At 46.9% G+C, this 22,153-nt stretch overlaps 1 protein-coding gene and 1 non-coding gene across 6 annotated transcripts in view; one reads left to right on the top strand and one right to left on the bottom strand.

The window, feature by feature from the left end:
* The window catches only part of WDR25 (WD repeat domain 25), a 134,926-nt gene that overhangs the window by 108,171 nt on the left and 4,602 nt on the right, over positions 1-22,153 (bottom strand). The window contains exon 1 of one of the 5 annotated variants that reach the window (XM_069465307.1): positions 7,188-7,259. The exons of the other annotated variants lie outside the window; for them this stretch is intronic. Coding sequence (XP_069321408.1) covers positions 7,188-7,259 — 72 coding nt within the window. Of the gene's footprint in view, positions 1-7,187; positions 7,260-22,153 lie in introns of those variants that run through there. 5 annotated transcript variants of the gene reach the window in all.
* On the top strand, positions 19,001-19,107 carry LOC138381012 (U6 spliceosomal RNA). Its single transcript, XR_011232968.1, has one exon. It is a non-coding gene; the product is annotated as a U6 spliceosomal RNA (small nuclear RNA).

Here is a 22,153-nt window from a genome sequence, read left to right as displayed (position 1 = left end):
AGTGAGCCCCCAGGGGACCCTGTTCCTGGGAGGAAACACTAAGGAGATAAGGATGTGTTTGTAGTTCCCCAAAGAGCCTTGCAGACCTGCTGCCTCAGCCCCTGCATGTAGGAGCCCCTGTTTCCCAGGCAGGAACACCAGAGGGGTGGGCACTCTGCTTCCCATGGAGGCAAAGTCAAGGTGAAAATGAGAGAAATGATGCTGTCAATGGCAAACTCAGCTTTTGTGCACCAGGCCGTCACTTCTGTGAATAATGCTGATTCTCCAGGAAAATGAGAACCCAGGTTCAAAACATCTGAATTACTCCTTCAGGGCAGCATGGGAGGGTGCAAAGAACATAGGCTTTGGAAGCAAATAGCTCTGGAGTCTAGCCCCAGCTCTGCCACCTTATAGCACCATGTCTCTAGGCCCTTTGAGCCCCCAGATCCTCATGCCATTGGCATCTCAGAGGCTTCAGGAGAATGGACCATGTGTGTATGATGCCCAGCAGCTCACTAGGCACATGGGCAGGACCTCAGGAAATGGGAGTTTTTATCACTACCAAAAGGGCATCTCAAGAAGCCAGCCACCTCGAGTTCTTGTGATACCAGATATAGCCCACGATAAAGTCTGCACCAACATGGCCTCATTCTACTCAAGGCACTTCATCAGGCAAGCCAGAAACCAGGCAAATGGGAATTAACTTAATGCTGTGTTTGGCAGTACTTCTCTAGGTCTATCATCCTTTCTTATTCCCTGGAAGCTGCCAGCCAAGCAAACTGGAATATTGATTGCTGCAATCATCTGGATGGAAGTCTGAGGGCCAAGCACTTTCCTTGCGTTTCAATTAGAAGAGTGGGCATGCCATTCTAATTCCACCTCATTCCACCAGCTTCTCTCTGGGCAACAAACGAGCTCCTAAAAAGTTTAGTTCATCAGCAATCTATTAATGGAATCACACCTCCACATTGATTTTACATTATTATTGCAAAATGATACATATTCATTTTCTATCTTCAATTTGAAGCACAGGAGAGGAATCAGGAGTTGCTGTGCCTGTGCCGAGATCCGGGCATCACTCAGGGCTGCCATCTTGCTGACCATGCACACCAGCCCTATAGGCTGAGTGGCACCAGCTCCACTACACAAGAAACAGTGGGGAAAGGCTGAGGGCCTGCCCCAAGACTAGGGTAGAAAGAGCCATGGCTCCAACACATGTCTGTCCAGCTCCTCCCCAGGGGTCCCAATGATCCCAATAATTCCGAAGACTTTTGCCTCCAATTCACTCCGCTGGCATTTGAGCACACATGCTTTGGTTGGAAAGGCAACCAGTCACTCTATTTCAGTGCAGCCCAGGCCAGCTTTGCTTCCCGCAGCAGGGCTGGGTACTCCCTAGGATTCAGAGATGTGGCCTCTCTAGGCCCCCCAGGGCAGGGAACTTTGAGCTGGTGAGACAGGGGTGGGGCGGAAGAGAGACCCATTTTTCTCTGTATATCCTTGCATCTCTTTTAAATTTATACCAAATTCATGTATTTCTATTCTTAAAAAGAGTTTTTAAAAAATTAAGAAAAATGGCTTCTTCCCCCCAGGGGGCTTACTTGATAGGGAGGATCAGATACCATCTACAAGAGAAATTTTAATTCCCCCCAACAATCATTTATTGGACACTTGTGATAGGGGAGCCCTAAGGTGGGCAAGACAGAGCCAAAAATGTAACAAAACTCAGCTGTCAACTCCTCAGAGAGGGACGGGCCCTTCAAGATGGTGCCCTCCTAGCAGGTCTCCCACCATGCTGGCTGACTGCGTGGCTCTGATCCCTGTGCCATTTCATTTTATGCCTGTGGCTCTGCTCCACGGTGGTCACAAGGTGTTAGTAACTTCTTCTCTGCTTACTTAATGACTTTCTCTGAGCTTACACGGAGAGAAAACCGATTCAGAATCGTGAATGCTCATTTCAACTACCCTGCAGGAAGAGTTCGGGGGACACCTGTAATCCTCTCATTACTTCACTTAGCTTCAGTTAGTCTGGAGATCACAAAACTACTCAGCTTAAAAGGGCCTCAGAGATCACAGTGGAACCTCAGTGTTTTCCAGAAGAAGAAACCAATGCCCAGAGATTGCCTGACTTCCCCAGGGTCTCAGCTGGTAAATGGCAGAACCACACGTGGGCCCCTGGCTGCTGGTTCACCGCTCCCTCCATCCCCCGTGTCCCACCTGTCTTGTCCCTGTCAGCAACAATAACCTCACAAAGAAATGAATCACTCTGTTGCCCAGATCATACCTATGAAGTCAGGAGGTTGTTTTTTTAGGAGAAAGTAATAACAAAGGAAACAGGGGAAAGTGTCTTAAATAAAAGTTGTCCTTTCAACGTGATGGATGGGAAACTTTTGGGTGTGAGTCGGAATGGTGATTATACTGAGGTAATAACGGCTGTCACATGTCAGGAGGGCAGATGTCACTACCTTTTGACAGAGGGCATTTGGGAAGAAGTTACAAATAGAAATCTTTCCCTTTACCATCTGAGGGGTAGAATAATAATTTACCTGAATTGTCAAGATCTGTTCCAGGAGCATTTGTGCAATAAAGAGAGGTTCAGAAAACCTCCCATGCCATTATGGGCATTCATGGCTCTAGCAGTAATAACTGGGTTTTAAAAGCTTCACAAGATTGAGCAAAAGTACCTTTCAGCACTCACTACTCCTTCATCAGCACCTCCGAATGCCAGCTACACCCCAGGAGGTGCACCAGGGAGAATGAGACTGAGCCCCCCCCCACCCAGGAGTCCATGCTAAGAATGACATCTAAGCCCTAGTGTTCCACAGAGGAAATGACAAGTGCCTGCATACAGAACACAGCACACTAATAACAGCAAAGAGCCGCTCGGAGGAGAAAGCCCAGGTGCCCAGACTAGCTCCCTGGGTGGGAGTTCCAGGTGATTAATCATCCTCCCCCTGCCTCTTAGACTCTCCAGTACTTTTCCATTCCTCTGTATGAACGTGTTTTTCCTTTAGAATCAGAAACAAAGTAAAAAGAAGCCCCCCAAAAAGAAAAATTTAAACAAATCCATAAAAAAGGACCACAAGAACCTGCTGGTACAAAGCTGCAGGGAGGAAGAAATAATCGATGTGGGGTGGGGGCAGGTCCCGGAGGAAATCCAAGTTGTGGCAGCCTGAAGGGCAAGGACTTGCCCGTGTCACATGCGCTGAGTCACGCCTGCCTAGGAAGCCTCGGACCCTATGGGGGAGGGAGGGGCCCGGCCCCCATGACACTTAGACCTCAATGGGCACAACTGGTCTGAGACTCCAGAATCAACCAGAGAAGAAGGTGATAAACAAGGAAGTGCTTAATTAGTCCGTGCAAGGGACAGCAATACTGACAGAGGAGGCCTGGGAGGAAGCAGGGACCTGGTGGCACTGGCTTAGTGGAGCAGAGGCTGCAGCCTGGAAAGGGGGGGCCTCGCCTGCCCCAGGAACCATGAGCAGCCGTCGATGCACCCCGGAGGCCCAGAGGAAATATTATTGCGAGACAAAAACTGAATTATGAAATCCACAAGCAATAATTAGTTTAAATTACTACTTCTACTTGAATAATTAAACACGCTTATTTTCACTCACTGATGTTTTATTCATTACCATACATCTTTCCTGAAAGTTGTTTTTAACGTGAACATTCTTTTATTTGCAAAGATCCCACAGAGATTTACTATGCTAATTTCCAACCTTTCTTCTAAAATAAAAACAATAACAGAAACACTCCCAGATTATCATCCATTAGTGACTGCTGTGTGGGCTCCATTATCAACTTAAGTCATAGCAACTGGCTAGAAATATTGTGGGTAGTTGTACAGTTATTCACAAACCAAAGCTTCCTCCCTTTAAAATTCACTACTGAAAGGGTGATATTTAAATAAGCTTGAAGTGATTATGAAAATAAAAAGACCCAAGTGCAGAAAGACCATTTAGGCACAGACGGAAAGTGCCTTTTGCTTTTTATCACACCCTCTATTAATGAAAATGTTTTTGCATTTGCACAAATAATGTTTGAATTTTATAAGTCTTGTTTTTACACCCTGGAGCCAAGCTACCCAGAAGCACAGTAATAAGGGCTTAAGGTTTTTATTAAACAAAGTTACCTTTGGGAATAAGTACTAACTTAAATATAATCCATGAACTAACTCTTCCCTGCTGGGCTATTAGCTGGTGCAGGCTGAATGGCAAGACTCCAAATCCTAGCTAATGCCAACAAGCTAGGCCTACATCAGACCCAGAAAGGAGCAAGGCTGCCACCACTATAAACCAGCTCCACTGAGGACCAGGAGTCAATAACCCTCCGAGGAGACCACAAAGCCTAGTTAATGTGCAGGCATGCGGGTTGTTCTGCGGGAGTGACAACTGCTGGACTCATTGGATTACTATGACAAATATCAAGGAATGTCACTGCGGTAAAGGACACGGACACACACACACCCCTCAGCTCTGTAACTCAAGGACAGACTCCTTGAGAGAAGGAACTGTGCTTTTCACGGTCCTGGTACCCCGCAGCACCTAACCCCATGTCTTGGAAATGGCCAGTCCTGACAGAACATTTGTTGAATGAAACTAAGTATCTGAAGATTTTCTAAGGTCCGACTGTACTTTTGTTTTCTCCAGCATCCTTTAAAAGCAATCATTCATTCATCCCAGTAATTCAACAAGTGTGTGTAACCCTCCCCGACAGGTAACTGAAGTTACTCCTGGAACATGCCACAGCCTTCCATTCATCTGCTAATTTTCCCTCAGTTAATATAAGTAAGTTCAGGTGAGTCTTTTTCACACAGTTGGAACCAATCTGGAGCAACAGGGAAGTGGATTACTCAAATTTTGAAGTTTCAATTTTGAAATTAAAAATGACCATCGACTAAACAGAATTATGAGGTGTGGCATCAATTTGGCCTTTGGAAAATGAAAGGACTCCAGAGGCCACAGGCTAGGGCTTAGCTGATTCTAGAAGTCGACATTATCTGCGTCATCAGTTAGAAGCATCCGGAAAGCAGAGCAGAGCTTCTGCTGGGCTTCTGTTTCCATGGCAACAGCTTCACTGGCCTGTTGCAGGAACGCAATGGAAGGGAATTGAAAATGAAGGGGGAGGAGATGGGGGGAGGTAGCCGGGAAGGAGAAAAGGCGAGCAGAGACAGGACAAGGCGGAAGGCCAGAGGAAGCAGAGGGTAAAAAGTAAAGAAAAGGACCTGAGGTTCCCTTGAGCTCAGGAGTTAGAGTTTGCAGTGAGCTATGATGACACCACTGCACTCTAGCCCGGGTGACAGAGCCAGACTCAGTCTCAAAACAAAGAAAAAGGAAAAAAGAAAAAGACCTAAGAGAAAGAATCGGGGTGGGGCAAGGAAGGGAGGAAACATCCTAAGCAGGGACTTTTGTTGGGAAAATCACCTGCAAATGTGCATCTATCTGCACGCAAAGAACGCTCTAGGTTTCACTCGTTAAATGCACCACATTTTAACTCTCAGTTTCTGCCTCAAGACACACTCAATTATCCGATAAACCACAGGAAGGCTGTGTAAAAACGTCAATGTGGTGAGCAGTCTAAACCCAAACTCTCGTTCGTGTCAACTTTAGCCCAAAAGGCTGGCTTAGTTAAATCCAGAAGGAAAAAAAGAAAAAGGAAAAAAAAAAAAAGAAAAGGAATAAGAAACTTATCACTAAATAGCTACAGGACAGGGCACTATTGGCACAAGTGAGCTCTCTTTAAGCCTCATTAAAGTGCAAACCTTCTGCTTGTCTTGTTCATGATTTAACAAGGAAACTGATCTTGAAAACCAAAAGATGTCCAGTCTGAGCTTGGCTGCAACATCAAACCCCTGGTCCCCTGATATGGGGCTTCAGCCAGGGGCCACGTCGGGGGTTGGCTCAGAATAGGGAACTCTGAGTAAGTGGCAAGGACAAGCTCCAGTCCGTTCCTTACCCTCCACCACACCCCCCGCCAAGAAAACAAATTATTTGTTAAATAACAAGAGGTCTCTAAATGCAACACGGTATCCAGGATTGGATCCTGAAACAATAAAAGGACATTAATGGAAAAACTGGTGAAATCCACTTAAAGTCCATAGTTTAGTTAACATCAGAGTTACACTGATGTTAATTTCTCAGTTTGATAAATGCACCAGAGTTATGTAAGATGTTAACATTAGCTGAGTGAAAGGTATATAGGAAGTCTATTATTTTTGCAACTCTTCTATAAATCTAAAATTATTTTTTAAAGTTTTACAGAAAAATAACGAGGAATGTTTAAAAGTAAGGCTCCTATTTTTCTAACAATGGTTTATCTTTTTCATATAAAACCAATGTCCTTGATGGGGCTTAACTATCATAAAGTTTTACTGGAATGCTGGCTGAAACATTACAGTAAAAGCTGTCCTCCTGCAGAAAAAGTGAATTATTAAATTTCCAAGCATGTTAGCAGCGTCCCTTCCCTCTGAAGCTAGAACACAGGAGCGATGTGCCTCCACGCGTCAAGGTGCAAGGGCTCTGTCCAGCGGAACTAGAACTCACTTTGTAAAGCAAGTGTTACAACCTCTTCGCACTCGCCACTCCTGATCTCCTGCCTCACAAGTCCTCTCCAGCCTGTCTCGCTCCCCATGATGTCTGTGTTGGACCCCCTGGCCTCACCTGGCTGCCCTGCAGTTTGCTGACCGGCAGCACGCTCTTCCACACCTCCATGCCTTTGCACAGTCTGTGCCCTCTGCCTGGAAGGCTCTTCCGTCACTTTGCAGCAATGCAATGTCGACCCATCCTCTAGGACCCCTCTGTGACTCTCACTGACACTGCCCCTCCCCAGGCTGTTCTTTATGTCCCACAGTATCCCGTCCTCCACACTTCAGAGTAGCCACAATGCTTCACTGTAATGATCTGTCCACCTGCGTCTTCTTCCCAATGAGCCGGGGGGCCTTGCCAGGAGGGCTGTGATATCAGATTCATTTCTGTAGCCCACTCCCATCCCTCGCACCCAAGTCTCACAACAGATGTTGAATGAATGAAATACTATGAGTCAATAATGCAGGCAATTCTTTTAAAAGAGAAAATACAAATAAAACCTTCCATCTTCTGTTAAAAGGTCAAAAAGATTCTATTTGTAAGAAGTAAAGGAAGCAAGCCCTTTTAAAAGAAACAGATTTTGTTACAGAATGACAGGTCCATTTCCACCGACAATATAAGCACTGTACAAGTATCCTCTCCCAACCGGGAAGCTGAAAAGCTTTTCAAAGGTTTTGGTTTCCTTGACAACAGCATTGCTGGAGACAAGCAGGGAAATAATTAAAAAGTATGTTCCCTTTGCTTTGAACTCCATAAGTGTTTTTAAGCAATAATGAACAGGCTACACTCAACAACATCAGTGTGGACAGAGCTGAGGGCATTTGGGGAGATCCCATCCTGTCACCCTTCCAGCAGCCCCTCCTCACAACTTGGGGGCCTGACTGAAGGACTTGAGCATCTGCCCAGTACAACATTCACCACGAGAATCACAGCCCATACAGTTCAGATGAACAACAAAAGCACTTTCCAAGGGCCAGGTCCCTGGCCAAACACCACCACATTTATCCTCACAACAGCTCTGTGAGGTAAGTATTATCACAGCCTTTTGGCAGGAGAGAAACTGAGGCACAGAAAAAAGAAGAACAGCCTGGCAGTCTGGTCAAACCATGGGGGAGCCTGTGACCTCTCCTTGGCTGACTCCTACGTGTATGTCTCCCTCGCCTCTCCTCTGACTTTCATGTCCTCACGAGACAGCCAGGACACAGCCCCAGAACAAACAGACGGCCTTTCCTCTGAGCATCACTGTCCTGCTAGCCCACGTCCCCATGTGAGGCCACTCCCGTTGGCTTCTGTCGGGCATCAAGAATTGGGCAACCCTGGACCACGAGAGCACACAGCGTGAGACAAAAGCGCCTGCCGGGTGACAGTGGTCAGCTCTGCGCTTCATTCACGCGCTTCCTTCTCCATTTGGGGTGGCTTTTCATGGTGTGTTTTGTTTTAACAGCTTTACTGTGTTTGTATCGCTTCTTATAAGCTTCCTCAAATCCTTTCTGGATTTATGTTTTATAAATAAATAATAAATAAACAAACGCACAAGCTGTAAGCATCAGCCCAAGACCATTACCTAGGAGTATAAACACAAACATTTCAACAGATGTGGAACAATCATCACTTTGATTTAGCTCCCAGCACACAGTTTCCAAAGCCCTCTCACAAACGCGGCCACATGTAACAAATTGCACTCCCTCAGGGATGCTTCCTGCATAGACTGGAGCGAGGGATGGAGTCGGGGAGTGCTGCTGAGACCACCTCGAGATTTTCCACATCCCTGAGTGCAGGGAGGCCCGCAGAGAGTAAAGCAGACTGCGCAGGTGTTATTCATGCATTCACAGTGTCTTTTCAACACCTACTATGTGCCTGGCTCACTTCCAGGATCTGGAGATACAGGAAGGGAAAAAGGCAAATTCCCTGCCATCCTGGAATGCATACTAGAGCTCTTGCTGTTCTACAGATGAGCTAAGATGAAAAAAGAGTAAGGGCCTTGCCACAGTCTCTTGACTGCCCTTTGGAGCCCCCACACAGGGAGGTGACTAGAGCAATCCCAGAATGCAGGGGCAGAAAGGCGTGAGTTCAAATGCCCCTTCTGCATTCCCAACCCCCACACAGGTGGCCCAGGAGGGCCTGTTACGTTGTCTCCCTAGAGTCTGCTTTGATGTCTGTCTCTCATTAGCCTTCCTGCCAGCAGGGTGGGTCTGGTCCCCTCCGAGCCCGGGGCCTTGTACAGAGCCAGAATTTAATCAGTGCCTGGACAGACAGATGGATGCCAAATGAAGGAAGAAGTAGAAAAACCAGGCCTCTGACACTGCTGTCAAGGGCCCTCTCTGCTCACAGCAGACAGCATCAAGCAAGGCCTGAGGGCCTCAAGGGCCACACAGCAGCAAGTCCAGGAGCCTGGCTGATGGAGACTGCCAGAGGCTCACCAGCTGAGCCACCCCCAAAACCACCACCTCAACCAGCACTAGCCCATGTCACGCTGCTGAGCTGGAAAATAGGAAGCCACACCTAGAGAAGCCTGCTGGAGTCAATGGGTGCACACCAGATTATTTGATCAACGCATCAGGGCAACTGGAGGCAAATTGGATTGCAAGCCTCACATGCTTAGGAACGCAGCTTAGGAGGCAATTACAGAATAAACCCTGGCTTGGAGTCCTTGATAATACCTTCCATTTGTAAGAGCTTTATAGTTTACAAAGTAGTTTCACACATCTAACCTCATGTGATCCTTACAGCCCTGTGAGGTAATTATTTCACAGACGAGCATGCTAACGCACAGAGAAATTAGGAAGAGATGTGCCTGACTCTTCTTTGAATACACACAGCATGCAGAACACTGTGCTGGGCTCAAGCAAGGGCCCCAGGCTCTGCACTTCAGGGCCAAGCACAGAGCTCTCTCCGAAGCAGCTCACGGCCACCATTTTGGCCCCAACAGGGGCACCACCATGCCAGGAGCAGCCTTTGAGCCACTGCCTGGGTCCCCAGCCAATGCCTACATCTACTTCCCAGCCCACTGGCAACTCGGACTCCAGGCTGCACTAAACCCCTCCACGCAGGAGCCCGGTAGCGCAGCAGGCAACAGTCTCATAAACCCCTCCAGGCAGGGCCCTCACTCCCTTTCCAATCAGCCTGCTCCCCAAAGTGACCAGTTCTAAGCACAGGAAAGTTCTCCCTCACAATGTGCTGACCTCTTTCCCCACCCTGTCCACCATGTGTCCCACTTCTACCCTTGGAGCAAACCAGAATACATCCCATTCCCCTTCCAGTGGCAGCCTCACTGCACCTGATGACAGCCACCATCCCCTCCCTACCCCCTGTGCTAACAGCAACACAGCAAGACTCCAAGAAACCAGTACATTTCAGAACACACTTGAATGAGAGCAAAAGAACATGAAAAGAGGCCAGGACAAAAACAAACAACTTTTCTAACCAAAGGTTACAATGAAAATCTGTTTTAATTTGTGTTTTTGTACCTTTCAACATAATACTTCAACTAGTTTAGAAAGAGACCACTTCTGTTTATGAAAGCTCTTTCGTTTTCCCCACAGTTGTCGTGGCTGTGTAAATACACTGTGAGTAAGGAGAGAGAAATTGCTACTTGTGAAACTTTTAATGCTAGCATGTATGCGAATTAGAATTCTAAACTCAGCAGGTTAAAAATGTTCTGAAAGCAATTTTGGTGTTAGTCTAAATAATTATAGATCACACTCACTTAGATAAGGGCCTTTGCCCTTCGGGGCTCCAAGGGAAAATTCTAGGCATGATAGTTAAGCAAAATAGTTGGTTATTACGCAGGCTTTGCGGTGGCAGTGCAAATTGGTCTAATCCTTTTGGAAGGCAATCTGACAGCAGACGTTATCTGGACCCATGAAAATGTACAACCCTTCGACCCAGCAGGCCCACTTCTGGGAATCAATCTGAAAGAAATAATCCAACAGAAAAGGGTTTCATGCATGAAGATAACCACTTCAGCATTATCTATAATAGCAAAAATTAGAAACCACCTAAGTGTCCGAGGGCGGCTAAGTAAATTACAGTTAATCAACTCGATAGAGCGTCATGGAACCAGTGAAAATTGACGGCCCTCCAAAGACGCAGAGGCGGCTGGTGGTGGCGCAGCATGGGGAGGGCTGGGAGAGAATGTTAAGTGGGAAAAGCCGGCTGCAGAACTGCATGCGGGCTCTGTGAAAAACACAAGCCCGTATGCACCAAAAACTAATGCAGGGTGGTAAAGGGAGCATCATAATTTTACTGTATGTTGGAGTTGGGAGATTTTTTTTCCCTTATTTTTGTAATGCTGCTAAAACTATCTTCACAAAAGGTAGAAGAAGGAAGGGCAGGGGGCGGATGGAGGCTTGGACCCCTCCGGGATCACGTTTTTATCACACAGTTTGTAGATCTAACCAAGCAGAAGAAAGCAGGGACACAGCTGGAGCAGTCTCATGTGATGGCGTGTTTACCAATGCATTAGTTAGATCCCCCCCAAATGGAATTGCAGATGTAAATAACAGTGTTTCTCAGACGTTTTGGTCCCCTTTACCTTGTCTAAGATGATCAAGAACCTCAAAGAGCTGTTGTTTACGTGGGTTATGGCTATCAATACTTAGCATATTAGAAATGAAACCTGAGGATATTGTTAAATATTTATTAATTTATGTCAAAGTAACAATAATAAACCCACCACATGTTAACAGAGATAACATATTTTTTATAAAAATAACTATATTTTCCAAGACAAAAAACAATTAGTGAGAAGGCATTGTTTATATTTTTGCAGATCTCGTTAATGTCTGGCTTAATGCGAGACAGCTGGGTTCTCATAGCTGCTTCTGTATTTAATCTGCTGCAACAGCACACGTCCTATAGCCTCTGGAAAACTGCACGTACACTCAGGAGAGAATGAGAGTGAAAAAGGCAAATAACTTCTAGGTGTTATTATGAAAATAGTTTTGACCTTCTGAAAGGGTCTTGAGGACCCCCAGGGGTTTGCAGACCACACTGAAAACCACTGCAATAAATTATAGCATTAAAAAAACTGCTGCTGCAATATGTGGAGGGAAAAGAAAGATTTAAAATTAGATGTATAGTTGGAGCTCAACTATGTTGAGTCTTTTTTTTTTTCCGGACTGGATGAAAATATACCAGAAAGTCTATAATCATTGCCTCTGCGTGGAGAGATGATGGGCAATTTTTTCCTTCCTGTTACTTTTCTGTTTTTTTCATATTGTGTTTCTTTTATGGTCAAAAACAACCTTTCTTTTTTGATGAAGGGTTTGGGAAGCTGTGGTGTACCCATGCCCTGCAGAATAAGCCGGACAGGAAGAAGGTCATTTGAAGTCATTAGTAGCCAGCGTCAGTGCGGGGCAGCGTCACGAAGCAGGCTGCTGGGACCGCGGGCTTCTCCTTAACATGCGGATCGATCCCTGGCACCACGCACACATTCATCACGGTGGCGCGTGGCCTGCCGCGGACCCACTGACGAGAATTGAAACTGGCTCAAGCTAATCACTGCTAGATGAAGGTCAAATATAGGTGACTCTTTATCAGATCTCAGGGTGGGGGGGACACGCCAGGCTGTAGAGCTACCAGACAGTTACACAGGGAAAACTCTATAGGCTTGACTACAAAAAATGTTAGGTTTTCTCTGTTAAAAAAGAATAATGAAATACCAAAATTCAAAGTCAAACAACACACCAGGGGCAGGAGGGTGGAATATGATGAAGGGTCAATATTATTAGTATGTAAATTACCCGGATAAGAGAAACACTAAGACTACAGGAGATTAATGGACAAGAACTATGACAACAAACGCTTATTTGCCAGGCCCAGTTCTAAAAGAGCTGCACATAAATGAACTCATTTGGTTCTCAAACAAGATACCATTCAATTAGCAGACATTTTTTTAAAGTAATAATTCTGCCACTGTGGAAGGTGAGAAGATGCAGCCACTTTTATGCACACATGACGCTGTGTGCCGGCAGCGGAGCACCGCGGAGCCCCTGAAAAGGCCCGCTGCGGGAAGGCTGCAACGGGGAGCGGGACAGGCAAGCCGAGGGCAGCAAGGAGAGCGGGAAATCTGCACGCTGAACACTGAGACCCGGACCCTCATCCCCAGTCAGACACCAGAAGGCTGGCAGCAGGCCAAGGGCCTCCCAGGGGAGCAAAAGACTCCTCTCTGAGAAACCGGCCAGGCTAAGAGGAAATACATGCAGATATTCACATGTGAGGGCCCTGTGAGGATGCCAGCCTCGGATCCCTGCGGCAGGCTCTCTGTGGACAAGCTTCCGCAGCCCACACACACACACACACACACACACACGGGCACACAAATACACATATACAAATGCACACACACAGAGCTTCTGGTCAGGTCAGCTTTTTAGGGCTTCCCTCCCAAATCAGAATGAGCAACAGAAAACCTCTAACATGGAACACAGACACCAAAACAAAAAAGACCAAAGGAGATGGAAAGAGACAGAAACATTCCAGAAAACACAGGAACTTTCAAAGAACTCAGAGAGCTAAGAAAAGACCTTGTAAATATACAATTTTTAAAAATGCTGTATTAAAAAAAGGAACATTCAGAAAATAAGAAACAGCTCTTGGAATGTAAAAATATGATAGAACAGAACACTTTTCTGAATATATGTTCTACTTCACTAAAAAAGTGTAAGTATATGGCAGCAGAAATACAAATTCCAAAAAAAGGATTGAAAGATAAAGTGGAAGAAATTTCCCAGAAAAATAAAAACAGGCCAAGAAAATGTGAAAGAAAAGATAGGAAACTTAGACGCTCAATCCAGGGACATCCAGGATATCCAACCAATCAAAGTCCCAAAGTCAAAGGCCCTGACCAGCAACAGCCCCAGAGTTGCCACCCATCTCTGTATGGACCCTACTCCACAGGAGGGGTGGGGTCCCAGTGCCTCACTCCTGCCAGGGAAGACCAAAGCAGAGTTAGGGGCCACTTTGGTTCCAGGTCTCTTAAGCCCCTCTGGTCCTCCCTGCCCGTCAGCCAGGATCACAGTATTGGGCCTCTTTTATCCTCTGTCAAGTAAAAAACTTCAGGAAGCTTGCCGCAGGGGAGGCTAAGTGTAGGCAGCCTCCCGGGGTCCTGGCCGACACCCTTGGCCTCACGTACACACACCTTCTGACTGCACCCCTGTACTCCTGTCCCTGTGGCTTGCTCCACTCCCCCCAGTATGTGATGGGTCTGCAGGAGAGCTGTGTCCATCTGGAAGAAAGGACAAAAGAAAATGCCTGACTAGAAACAGCAGAAGCTAGGAGAAAAGCTTAAAAGGTTGGAGTAATTACTCACCCCTTCTCTTAAGAAGAAAAAATACTAGCAATTTGAGGGGGAAATAACTATCACGTAATTTTTAATGTGGGCTACAAAAACAAAGTACCTATTGTATGATGAAAACTAGTTGATACACATGGGAAAAAAGATAGCAGGAAATGCTGCTTGCAAAATGTTCACAGTCATTATGCTTGAGTGGAGGGTCTATAGTTTATCTTTTAATTTCTGTCATTTTCTTGCACTTTTTCCAAAATTTTACTACTTTTATGACAAAATTAATTAAATCTAAAACAACTCTTTTTTAAAAAAGAAAAAGGGCACAGCCATCACCAGGCATTAGGCAGGAACCTTTAAAAGTCTTCTGCGTCCAAGTTTTAAAAGCAGCAAGAAATAATTTACTAGACTGTCTCAACTCCTAAGTGTGCCAATTTTGTAATTTGCATTTTTCAATTACATTAAAAGCATTTTTCCAAATTGCTCTGTTCTTCCCTTAATGACACAGGATGAGACTGAATGAGGCTTGCTCCCCAAGGACAGGGTTTGCACCTTCACGTGGCTCTGTTTTCATCCTGCCAGCATCTGGAACTCACTGGCCCTGCCCGTGGTACACTGAACTGTTTAACTTAAACAGAACATGGTTTTTAAAGAGCAGAAAACACAGCTTGGATTCTGCCACACTTTCCTTTTCTTATTCCTCTTCAACCCAAGGTTTTTTCTCTAAAGCACAAGACTGTAAGGCAATTGGAACTGAGAAGTGTCTCATTTGTTGGCCTCAGAAACGTCGCGGCTTTCACATGGGGGAAGAGAAGTGTCAAAAAACTTCACTTCCCACGAAAAGAAGGTTCCAGCTCAGAATCTCACAGCTCTTCCTAGAGGCTCGGCAGCCCTGCTGTCAGCCAGCCTAAAGCCCTCTCATTCCCATCCCTGGGATAATTCAGATGACACTGAACTTTCCCTGGAAGATGGTAAGAGATAAGAGCAAACATGGTGTCCAGAGAGGGAAGCATCCAAACACCTCACTGTGTGTCCTTGGGCAAGTGTCCTCCCCTCTCTGGGCCTCTGTCAAATGAAGATGGAACCAGATGATTTCTGTGCACACACACACATGCACACATACACGCTTGCACCACCCATTCTCTCCTCACCTTCACCTAATTACCCTCGATGCACTGTTAATCATTCACTCCCCAAAACCAAACGCCCACCACCCCAACCCAAACCTCCTTCCCAGCTGTGCCTCTCTTTTCAATAGATTTGCCTCGTGCTTAGAATAAATTGCCAATCATCTGCATAATGCTTCACGACTCCTCACTCCACACATCAAATCATTTCTCAATCTCATTTCATAAAATCCATCAAGAATAATTCTTTCAAAACTGGAATAAACCCTCACTCTGGCACTTGGGTCCATAAATTCCTTGTCTTTGAAAGTGAAATATATCACTTTCTACAAAGCACAGCTAAGATACCCTAACATAATCAGATTCGCTAACAATGATAAATCAACAGGATCCTGTAATACATAAAAATGCAAATCCAAACCACCAAGAAAATCCTTCTCCTTATGCCCCTTAACAGAGCCACAAGATTCTGAAGTTGGGATGCAGCCTGGGTGCCACTTGGGTGAAGGAGACACACTTTTCTATACTTTATTCTCAGAGGCCAGGGGGTGGGTGGGTGTTTCAGCTTTTTTTGCTCAGGCTCTGCAGTCTGACAGACAGCGTCCCTTACCTTGCCTCTATCACTTACCAGCTGTGTGACCGTGGACAAGTCCCTTAACCTCTCTGTGCCTCAACTTCCTCATCTGTAAAATGGGCATAAGAACAGCCCTGGCTTGTCAGGCCCGTTATGAAGAGATGGAGCAATGGTTAGCTCTCTCCATCCTCTCATCTGTGTTCCCGGTCAGAGGTCCCAGAGCTGACCAGCAGCACAATGAGACCCAAGCTGGGTCATCAGCCTCCAGAACAAAGTCCTTTCCTTCAGATGCATATGGGAAGGGGCCTGAGGGCCTGCTGAACCTGGCACCAGCTGGCTGGAGGAAAGTGGGCACATCTTCCCTGCCCCAAATTGCTCTTTAGGTCCTCTCTGCTGTAAAGTCACTGTCCCCAGCACTGCCAGAGGCCCAGATGCAGAGCAGCTCTGTGACCTGGCAAAGAGCAGTGCGATTCTGTTTCTTCTGTCACGTTTTGAACATGATCACTTTATAGACATGGATCCAGCCCTCCAACACAGACCTTCCAAACGTACGGAGCATGAAAAGGAAGCATGTGAACAGTTTGGTACAGACAATCCCAAAAACTCTTTAAATTTCAAAAGTATTTATCTCAGGAACACTGAGATTAAATTTCTTTAAAAATATGTGTGTACGGAGACAGACTATGAAAAGATTCACAAAAACAAGAGTTACATTAAGTTGGAGGATTCTGGGTGATTTGTCTTTTCTACAATCGTTTGACAACTGATCGATACAGGGACAGGGGAGTCAGGAACATGCTTCTTCTGCCCTTCCCTTGTGTCAGGCCCTGCGCTGGCTCTTCTTATTTCATCTCCACTGCAACAGCTCTAATCAGTGGCCATTTTCCCCATTTTATCAGTGAGGAACTGGAGGGTCAGAGAGGCAAAGTGATTCTCCCACAGTCACACAGCTACCGGCAGAAGATACAGCATGGAAGCCCAGGAGCTCTCACACAACAATGGCACTGAATGTTTGCCAATCTATTCAGGTTCCACTCACCACATACGAGGACTTTAGCTAATGCCAGGGGGCAAATCAAAGCCCATCTTAACTGCATTAAGGCATGAAAAAAAAGACAATGTTTATGTATAGCCACGTTCACTGAAGTACTGATTATTTAAACAATGAAAGCAGAAAAATTATAGGAAATGACAAAGCAAAGTTTGGAATTTGAGACAGTCATAAAAACATCTTTGAGAAAAGTTTTTAATGAGGTGGAAAAATGCCCCTTACAAACATAACAAAAGATGGTGCGGAGAGGGGAGAATTCAAAACTGTACCTATGAGCCAGGCACAGCGGCTCACACCTGTAATCCCAGCTACTCGGGAGGCTAAGGCGAGAGGATTGCTTGCGGCCAAGAGTTCAAAGCCAACCTGAGCAATATAGCAAGACCCTGCCTGGAGAAAAGGAAAAAGAAAACTGCACATACTATGCAGAAAGCCCAAGTATATGAACATACAGGAGTGCAGTGGCCCAGACCAGGAAGGTGCTTCACACTAATGAGGTGCTGACCTGGAGTCGGGGATTACCAATGATTTCCATTTCTCCTTCATACTTCATATTTTCTGTATTTGTTTCACAATAAACATCTATTATATTCATGATCAAAAATAAAAAGGTGGCCGGGCGCGGTGGCTCACGCCTGTAATCCTAGCACTCTGGGAGGCCGAGGTGGGCGGATCGTTTGAGCTCAGGAGTTCGAGACCAGCCTGAGCAAGAGCGAGACCCCACCTCTACTAAAAATAGAAAGAAATTATATGGACAGCTAAAAATATATATAGAAAAAAAATTAGCCGGGCATGGTGGCGCATGCCTGTAGTCCCAGCTACTCGGGAGGCTGAGGCAGTAGGATCGCTTAAGCCCAGGAGTTTGAGGTTGCTGTGAGCTAGGCTGACGCCACGGCACTCACTCTAGCCAGGGCAACAGAGTGAGACTCTGTCTCAAAAAAAAAATAAATAAATAAAAAGGTTTTAAAAAAAAAAAAAAAGACATATTTTAAGGAGCTTGTTACCAAGAGAATTTCCAGAGCAAATCACTTTGTAAAGCAAATAAACAATACCTAGTTCATACATTTAACAGCCTTCTGTGTTTTAGAACTCCAGGTTTTCATACACGGACAGCAGGTCCCTGGAAGCAGGAAACATGCCTTAGGCCTTTGGGAACCCCTGTCGGTGCCTGGCAGAGGGCTCTGTACAGGGGGTAGACGGTAAGGAAGCTGGCTGTGTTTGCTTAAAGCAGGCCACATTTGTGCTTTTTCCTTCAAGAAAACGCATCAAAGTCTGAAGTCTACCTCTACGTGCAGTGAGTGTTCAAACGTGTTGAACCAAACGAGTTCACTGGGAAATGAAAAGAGCATATAGAAGGGTATCCGTGCTGGGATTACAGCTATGAAAAAAACACGCATTCACAGACAAGGGCAGGAAGGGATCATCGGGGAAGAAAACAGAGCATCGGTGCGGAATTATGAGTCATTGTTTTATTTTACTTAATTTCTCTAGCTGTAAATTTTTCAAAACTAATATAAGCATATTTTACAGCTCACAGAACATTTAGAACATATTAAAACAAGCCATTTTCCACTGTAATGTGCCCAATTGAAATTTATGAATTCCAAAGCTACATTTTAAAGAGATGAAGGAACTGGCACTCCGCGTTCTTCAGATTAATCAGTTGGACTGTGTTGTTTTTCGCCTGATCAGAAAAGAAATCATTTTTCAGTAAATGTTACCTTGAATCAAGGATTCTTCCACATTCTAGAAGCTTGGATGAGCAGCTTATATTAAGTGTTACTGTGCCCCCTAGTGGCGAATAAGATTTATGCACACCAAAGACAATCCTATCTGGAAGGCCCGTGATAAAATCCAAAAAATTTGTTTGCATCTTTATTGATCACTTAACATGAAAGCAATTGTGTACTAGATGCTATAGAGAATATAAAAATGGGTCTGGCAATGGTTCCCATGCTCAGGAAGCTTAAAAACTAGCAAGGTAGGCCTTGCTACCTACGAGATGGGCGAGATGGCTCACGCCTGTAATCCTAGCACTCTGGGAGGCCGAGGCGGGTGGATCGCTCGAGGTCAGGAGTTCGAGACCAGCCTGAGCAAGAGCGAGACCCCGTCTCTACTAAAAATAGAAAGAAATTATCTGGCCAACTAAAATATATATATATAGGAAAAATTAGCTGGGCATGGTGGTGCATGCCTGTAGTCCCAGCTACTCGGGAGGCTGAGGCAGGAGGATCGCTTGAGCCCAGGAGTTTGAGGTTGCTGTGAGCTAGACTGACGCCACGGCACTCACTCTAGCCTGGGCAACAGAGTGAGACTCTGTCTCAAAAAAAAAAAAAAAAAAACTAGCAAGGTGAAGCAGATATGGTTCCATGGCTACTCAGGTAAACACCACCGTAAGTTGTGCTCGCTTCGGCAGCACATATACTAAAATTGGAACGATACAGAGAAGATTAGCATGGCCCCTGCGCAAGGATGACACTTAAAAAAAAAAAAAAAAAAACACCACCGTAAGTCAAGGAAGGGAGAAAATTCTTGGGGAGAGCAAGAACTCGAGCACACACTAAGTGCCAACTATGTGCCAGGCACTTCACTAAGTAATTCATATCTAATATCATTTATTTATCATGGAAACCCAGCAAGGCATGTGTAACTATCTCCACTTTACAGACAGACAAACTGAGGCTCAGCGAAGTGAAGTAACCTGCCAGAGATCACAGAACCAGCAGGCCGCAGATCAAGGATTCAGACAGGTCCTGTGACCTCAGCCCCCAAGCTCTTGCCTCCTTCCTGATCCAGTTGGGGCAAGAAGGCGCTCCAACAGACTTTAACCAACAGAGGAGGGGAAAGGCACCCTCGGAAGGCAATACAGAGGTGGGGGGTGCACTGTTGCCCCCACCTCTTCTCGCCTGCTGCACCCACCATCTGCTCTCCACCAGGGACTGAGCTGCAGCTGGCTGGACTCTTGTCCTCACTCCAGAGCCAGCACCCACACCCCACCTCCCCCAGATCACAAGGTTCCCAAGATCTACCACATGCTCTGCCTCTGACACCAGGGAGGGAAAAGAACACCATGTGCTGTCCAGGCCACGCTCCAACCTGCGGGCCCAGCACGCCTGCAGCCTAAGCCAGGACTTCCAGCCCCAGCTCTCCGCTGGGCCCCCCATTCAGTCCCTGATCTGTCTTCCAATCCTAGCTTCTCCAGCCCCCACCACACATTCTTCACACTGAAAAGTTGCTCAAAGTCAATTTGCCCAAAACCAACTTGGTGAATAACCCTATCACTGAAAACTGTCACCTATCTCAAAGCAGAGAGGACCCTGGCCCTCCGTTTGCATCCATGGCTCATAAAAGCCCCGATTTTCAAGATGCCACAGTAACAAGAGGGTCAGGAGATGCTGGCCCTGGCAGCCATGGTCAGCACTGGCGTCATCCTGAGGGCCTGACAATGCCTGACAGCCCAAGGGGTCCAGGCCGTCATCATCACCTGGAGCACACACTGCCTCCTCAAGACCGGTGGGCACAGCAGCAGTGTCCCGCCCGCCTATGGCAGTCCCATAGACCTGGACCCCAGTCTCAGTGAATCACCCAGGAGCAGGGCTTTCCTATGACAGTCCCTGGGCCTGAGCTGCCATCCCAAGCTGGGTCAACTTCGCCCTCTTCTGGTCACGAGGCATCACAGTCAGTTTTGCTGCCCAGTTTCCCCTCCGTGGGGGCCGGAGCATCTCTCCCTGCATCCCCAGGGCACCATGCCTGGCACATTCATCTGCTCCACAAGGCCGGAAATCAATGCTTCCACTCAGACACTGCCTGCTCAGAAACTATCATGGGGATGCTTCTGTTTAGGAAATCCAGGTAGAAGTGACCCAAGCTGCCCAAGTTGTTCCACTCTGCTAGCAAGGCCTGGGGGCACTTCACTACCCCAGGTAGAGACCAGTCCCCACCAGTCCAGGCTTGTCCCGCACCATCAGGAGAGAAGACTCGGTATGTGGGCAGGCAGGTGGACACCCACCTGCTATCCCCCGTCTCTCCACAAGGTAGCACTGAGTAGAAGGTGCTCCGCCCATCTCTGCCCACAGCAACCCCCTCCTCCTCCAGCCTGTGCTGCCAACGTCTGCCAGACTGCCCTCATCCTCCCTGTAGGGTCATAGAGAGGTGCCTGCCTGTGCCCCTCAGGTGGCCCGCCCCATAATCACAGCTATCTTCCACAAAACCCCTGCCACGTGCCAGGGTGTAGACTGGGTGCTCTGGACACCCCTGTTCACTCTGACGTCAGCCTGTCCGCACTGCCTCTGGAGCCGAGGGTGCAATCACCTATGCGATGAGAGACAAGGGAGGGAGGCCAACGTGTCAGCTCTGCAAGGGTGAGGACTTTGTCTTGGTCAACGCTTCTTCAGCACCCAAAATGGGGCCTTGCACAAAGCTAGAACCCACTAAACATGTGCTCAACGGATGGTCCAGTGGGGAGACTTTTCAGAGACAAAGACTTTCCAAGATGGGCTTTGTTCAGCAGGAATTTAACAGGCAAGAAAGTAAGGGGAGGGGACCCTAGAGAGACGGAAGGGCAAGCGCCAAAGCATGACAGGAAGAAGTCCCAACAAGGAGGTGAGCTCAGGGAGGATAGCGGACCATCACTCGGACCCCAGGGCCAGTCAATCACTGCCCAGAGCAGAGCAGGCCTAGCCCAAGTCCACCAGAAACCACTCCCAACGGCTGGCTCCCCCTGCTGCAGCACAGACTCTCAGGAAGGAGAGCAGGGGACCCTAGGACCGTGGGATGGATCCACGCATGCTCTGATCCACAGCACAATGCCAGAGGCCTCCATGCAGACTTCACAGCCCCAAACATCTCAGAAGAAACACCAAAGACCTGAGTGGAAAATCCCAGGACCCCAGGCTGAAGACAGAATATGACATCCCCCACTTAACTCCATTGGCCCTGCCAGAAAAGAACACCGACAAGCTACTTCAGGACTTCAGTTGGGCACTTGAAAATGACACCCATCGATTCAGCTCATTTCAAAGACTTCACTATACTTGGAGCCTCCTTTTGTCACTTCAGAAAATGCCTCCTAGGAAAAAAAGCTCGAAATGTAACTTGCAAATAAAATGACCTGGGTAAGTTGGTTCCAGAACTCTCAGCAAACAAGGGGGAGGAAGCCAACCTTGACTGAGCACCTGTGGGGTACCTGGCTCTGTGAAAGGTGTTGTTTAAGCAATTTGCTCACATAATCACATGACATAGGTGCCATTATGCCCTTTCACAGAAGAGACACCAGACCCCAAGGGAGGACAGCTCGGGCTGGCCAACCAGCCACTCTGCAGCAAAGCTGGATTTGAAGCCAAGACCCTCAAAGCCATTTTCTTTCCAAGAGGTTTTTGTTCAGCTAGCATTTGGCACCCACTACATATCAGGTGCTTTGCCAGATGCCAGAGAGAGAGAGAGAGAGAGAGAGAGGAGGGACAGAGTGTACAGCCTAGAAGGGCTAGAGACACGTCCCAGGTGGTGCAACATGCCCCGTCACACTAGGTACCTGTATACCGTGGGGACTGTATT

Source organism: Eulemur rufifrons, chromosome 2, assembly GCF_041146395.1.
Source record: "Eulemur rufifrons isolate Redbay chromosome 2, OSU_ERuf_1, whole genome shotgun sequence".
Classification (NCBI taxonomy): domain Eukaryota; kingdom Metazoa; phylum Chordata; class Mammalia; order Primates; family Lemuridae; genus Eulemur; species Eulemur rufifrons.
The sequence above is the reverse complement of the archived record's forward strand: the minus strand, read 5'-3'. Positions and strand labels throughout refer to the sequence as shown.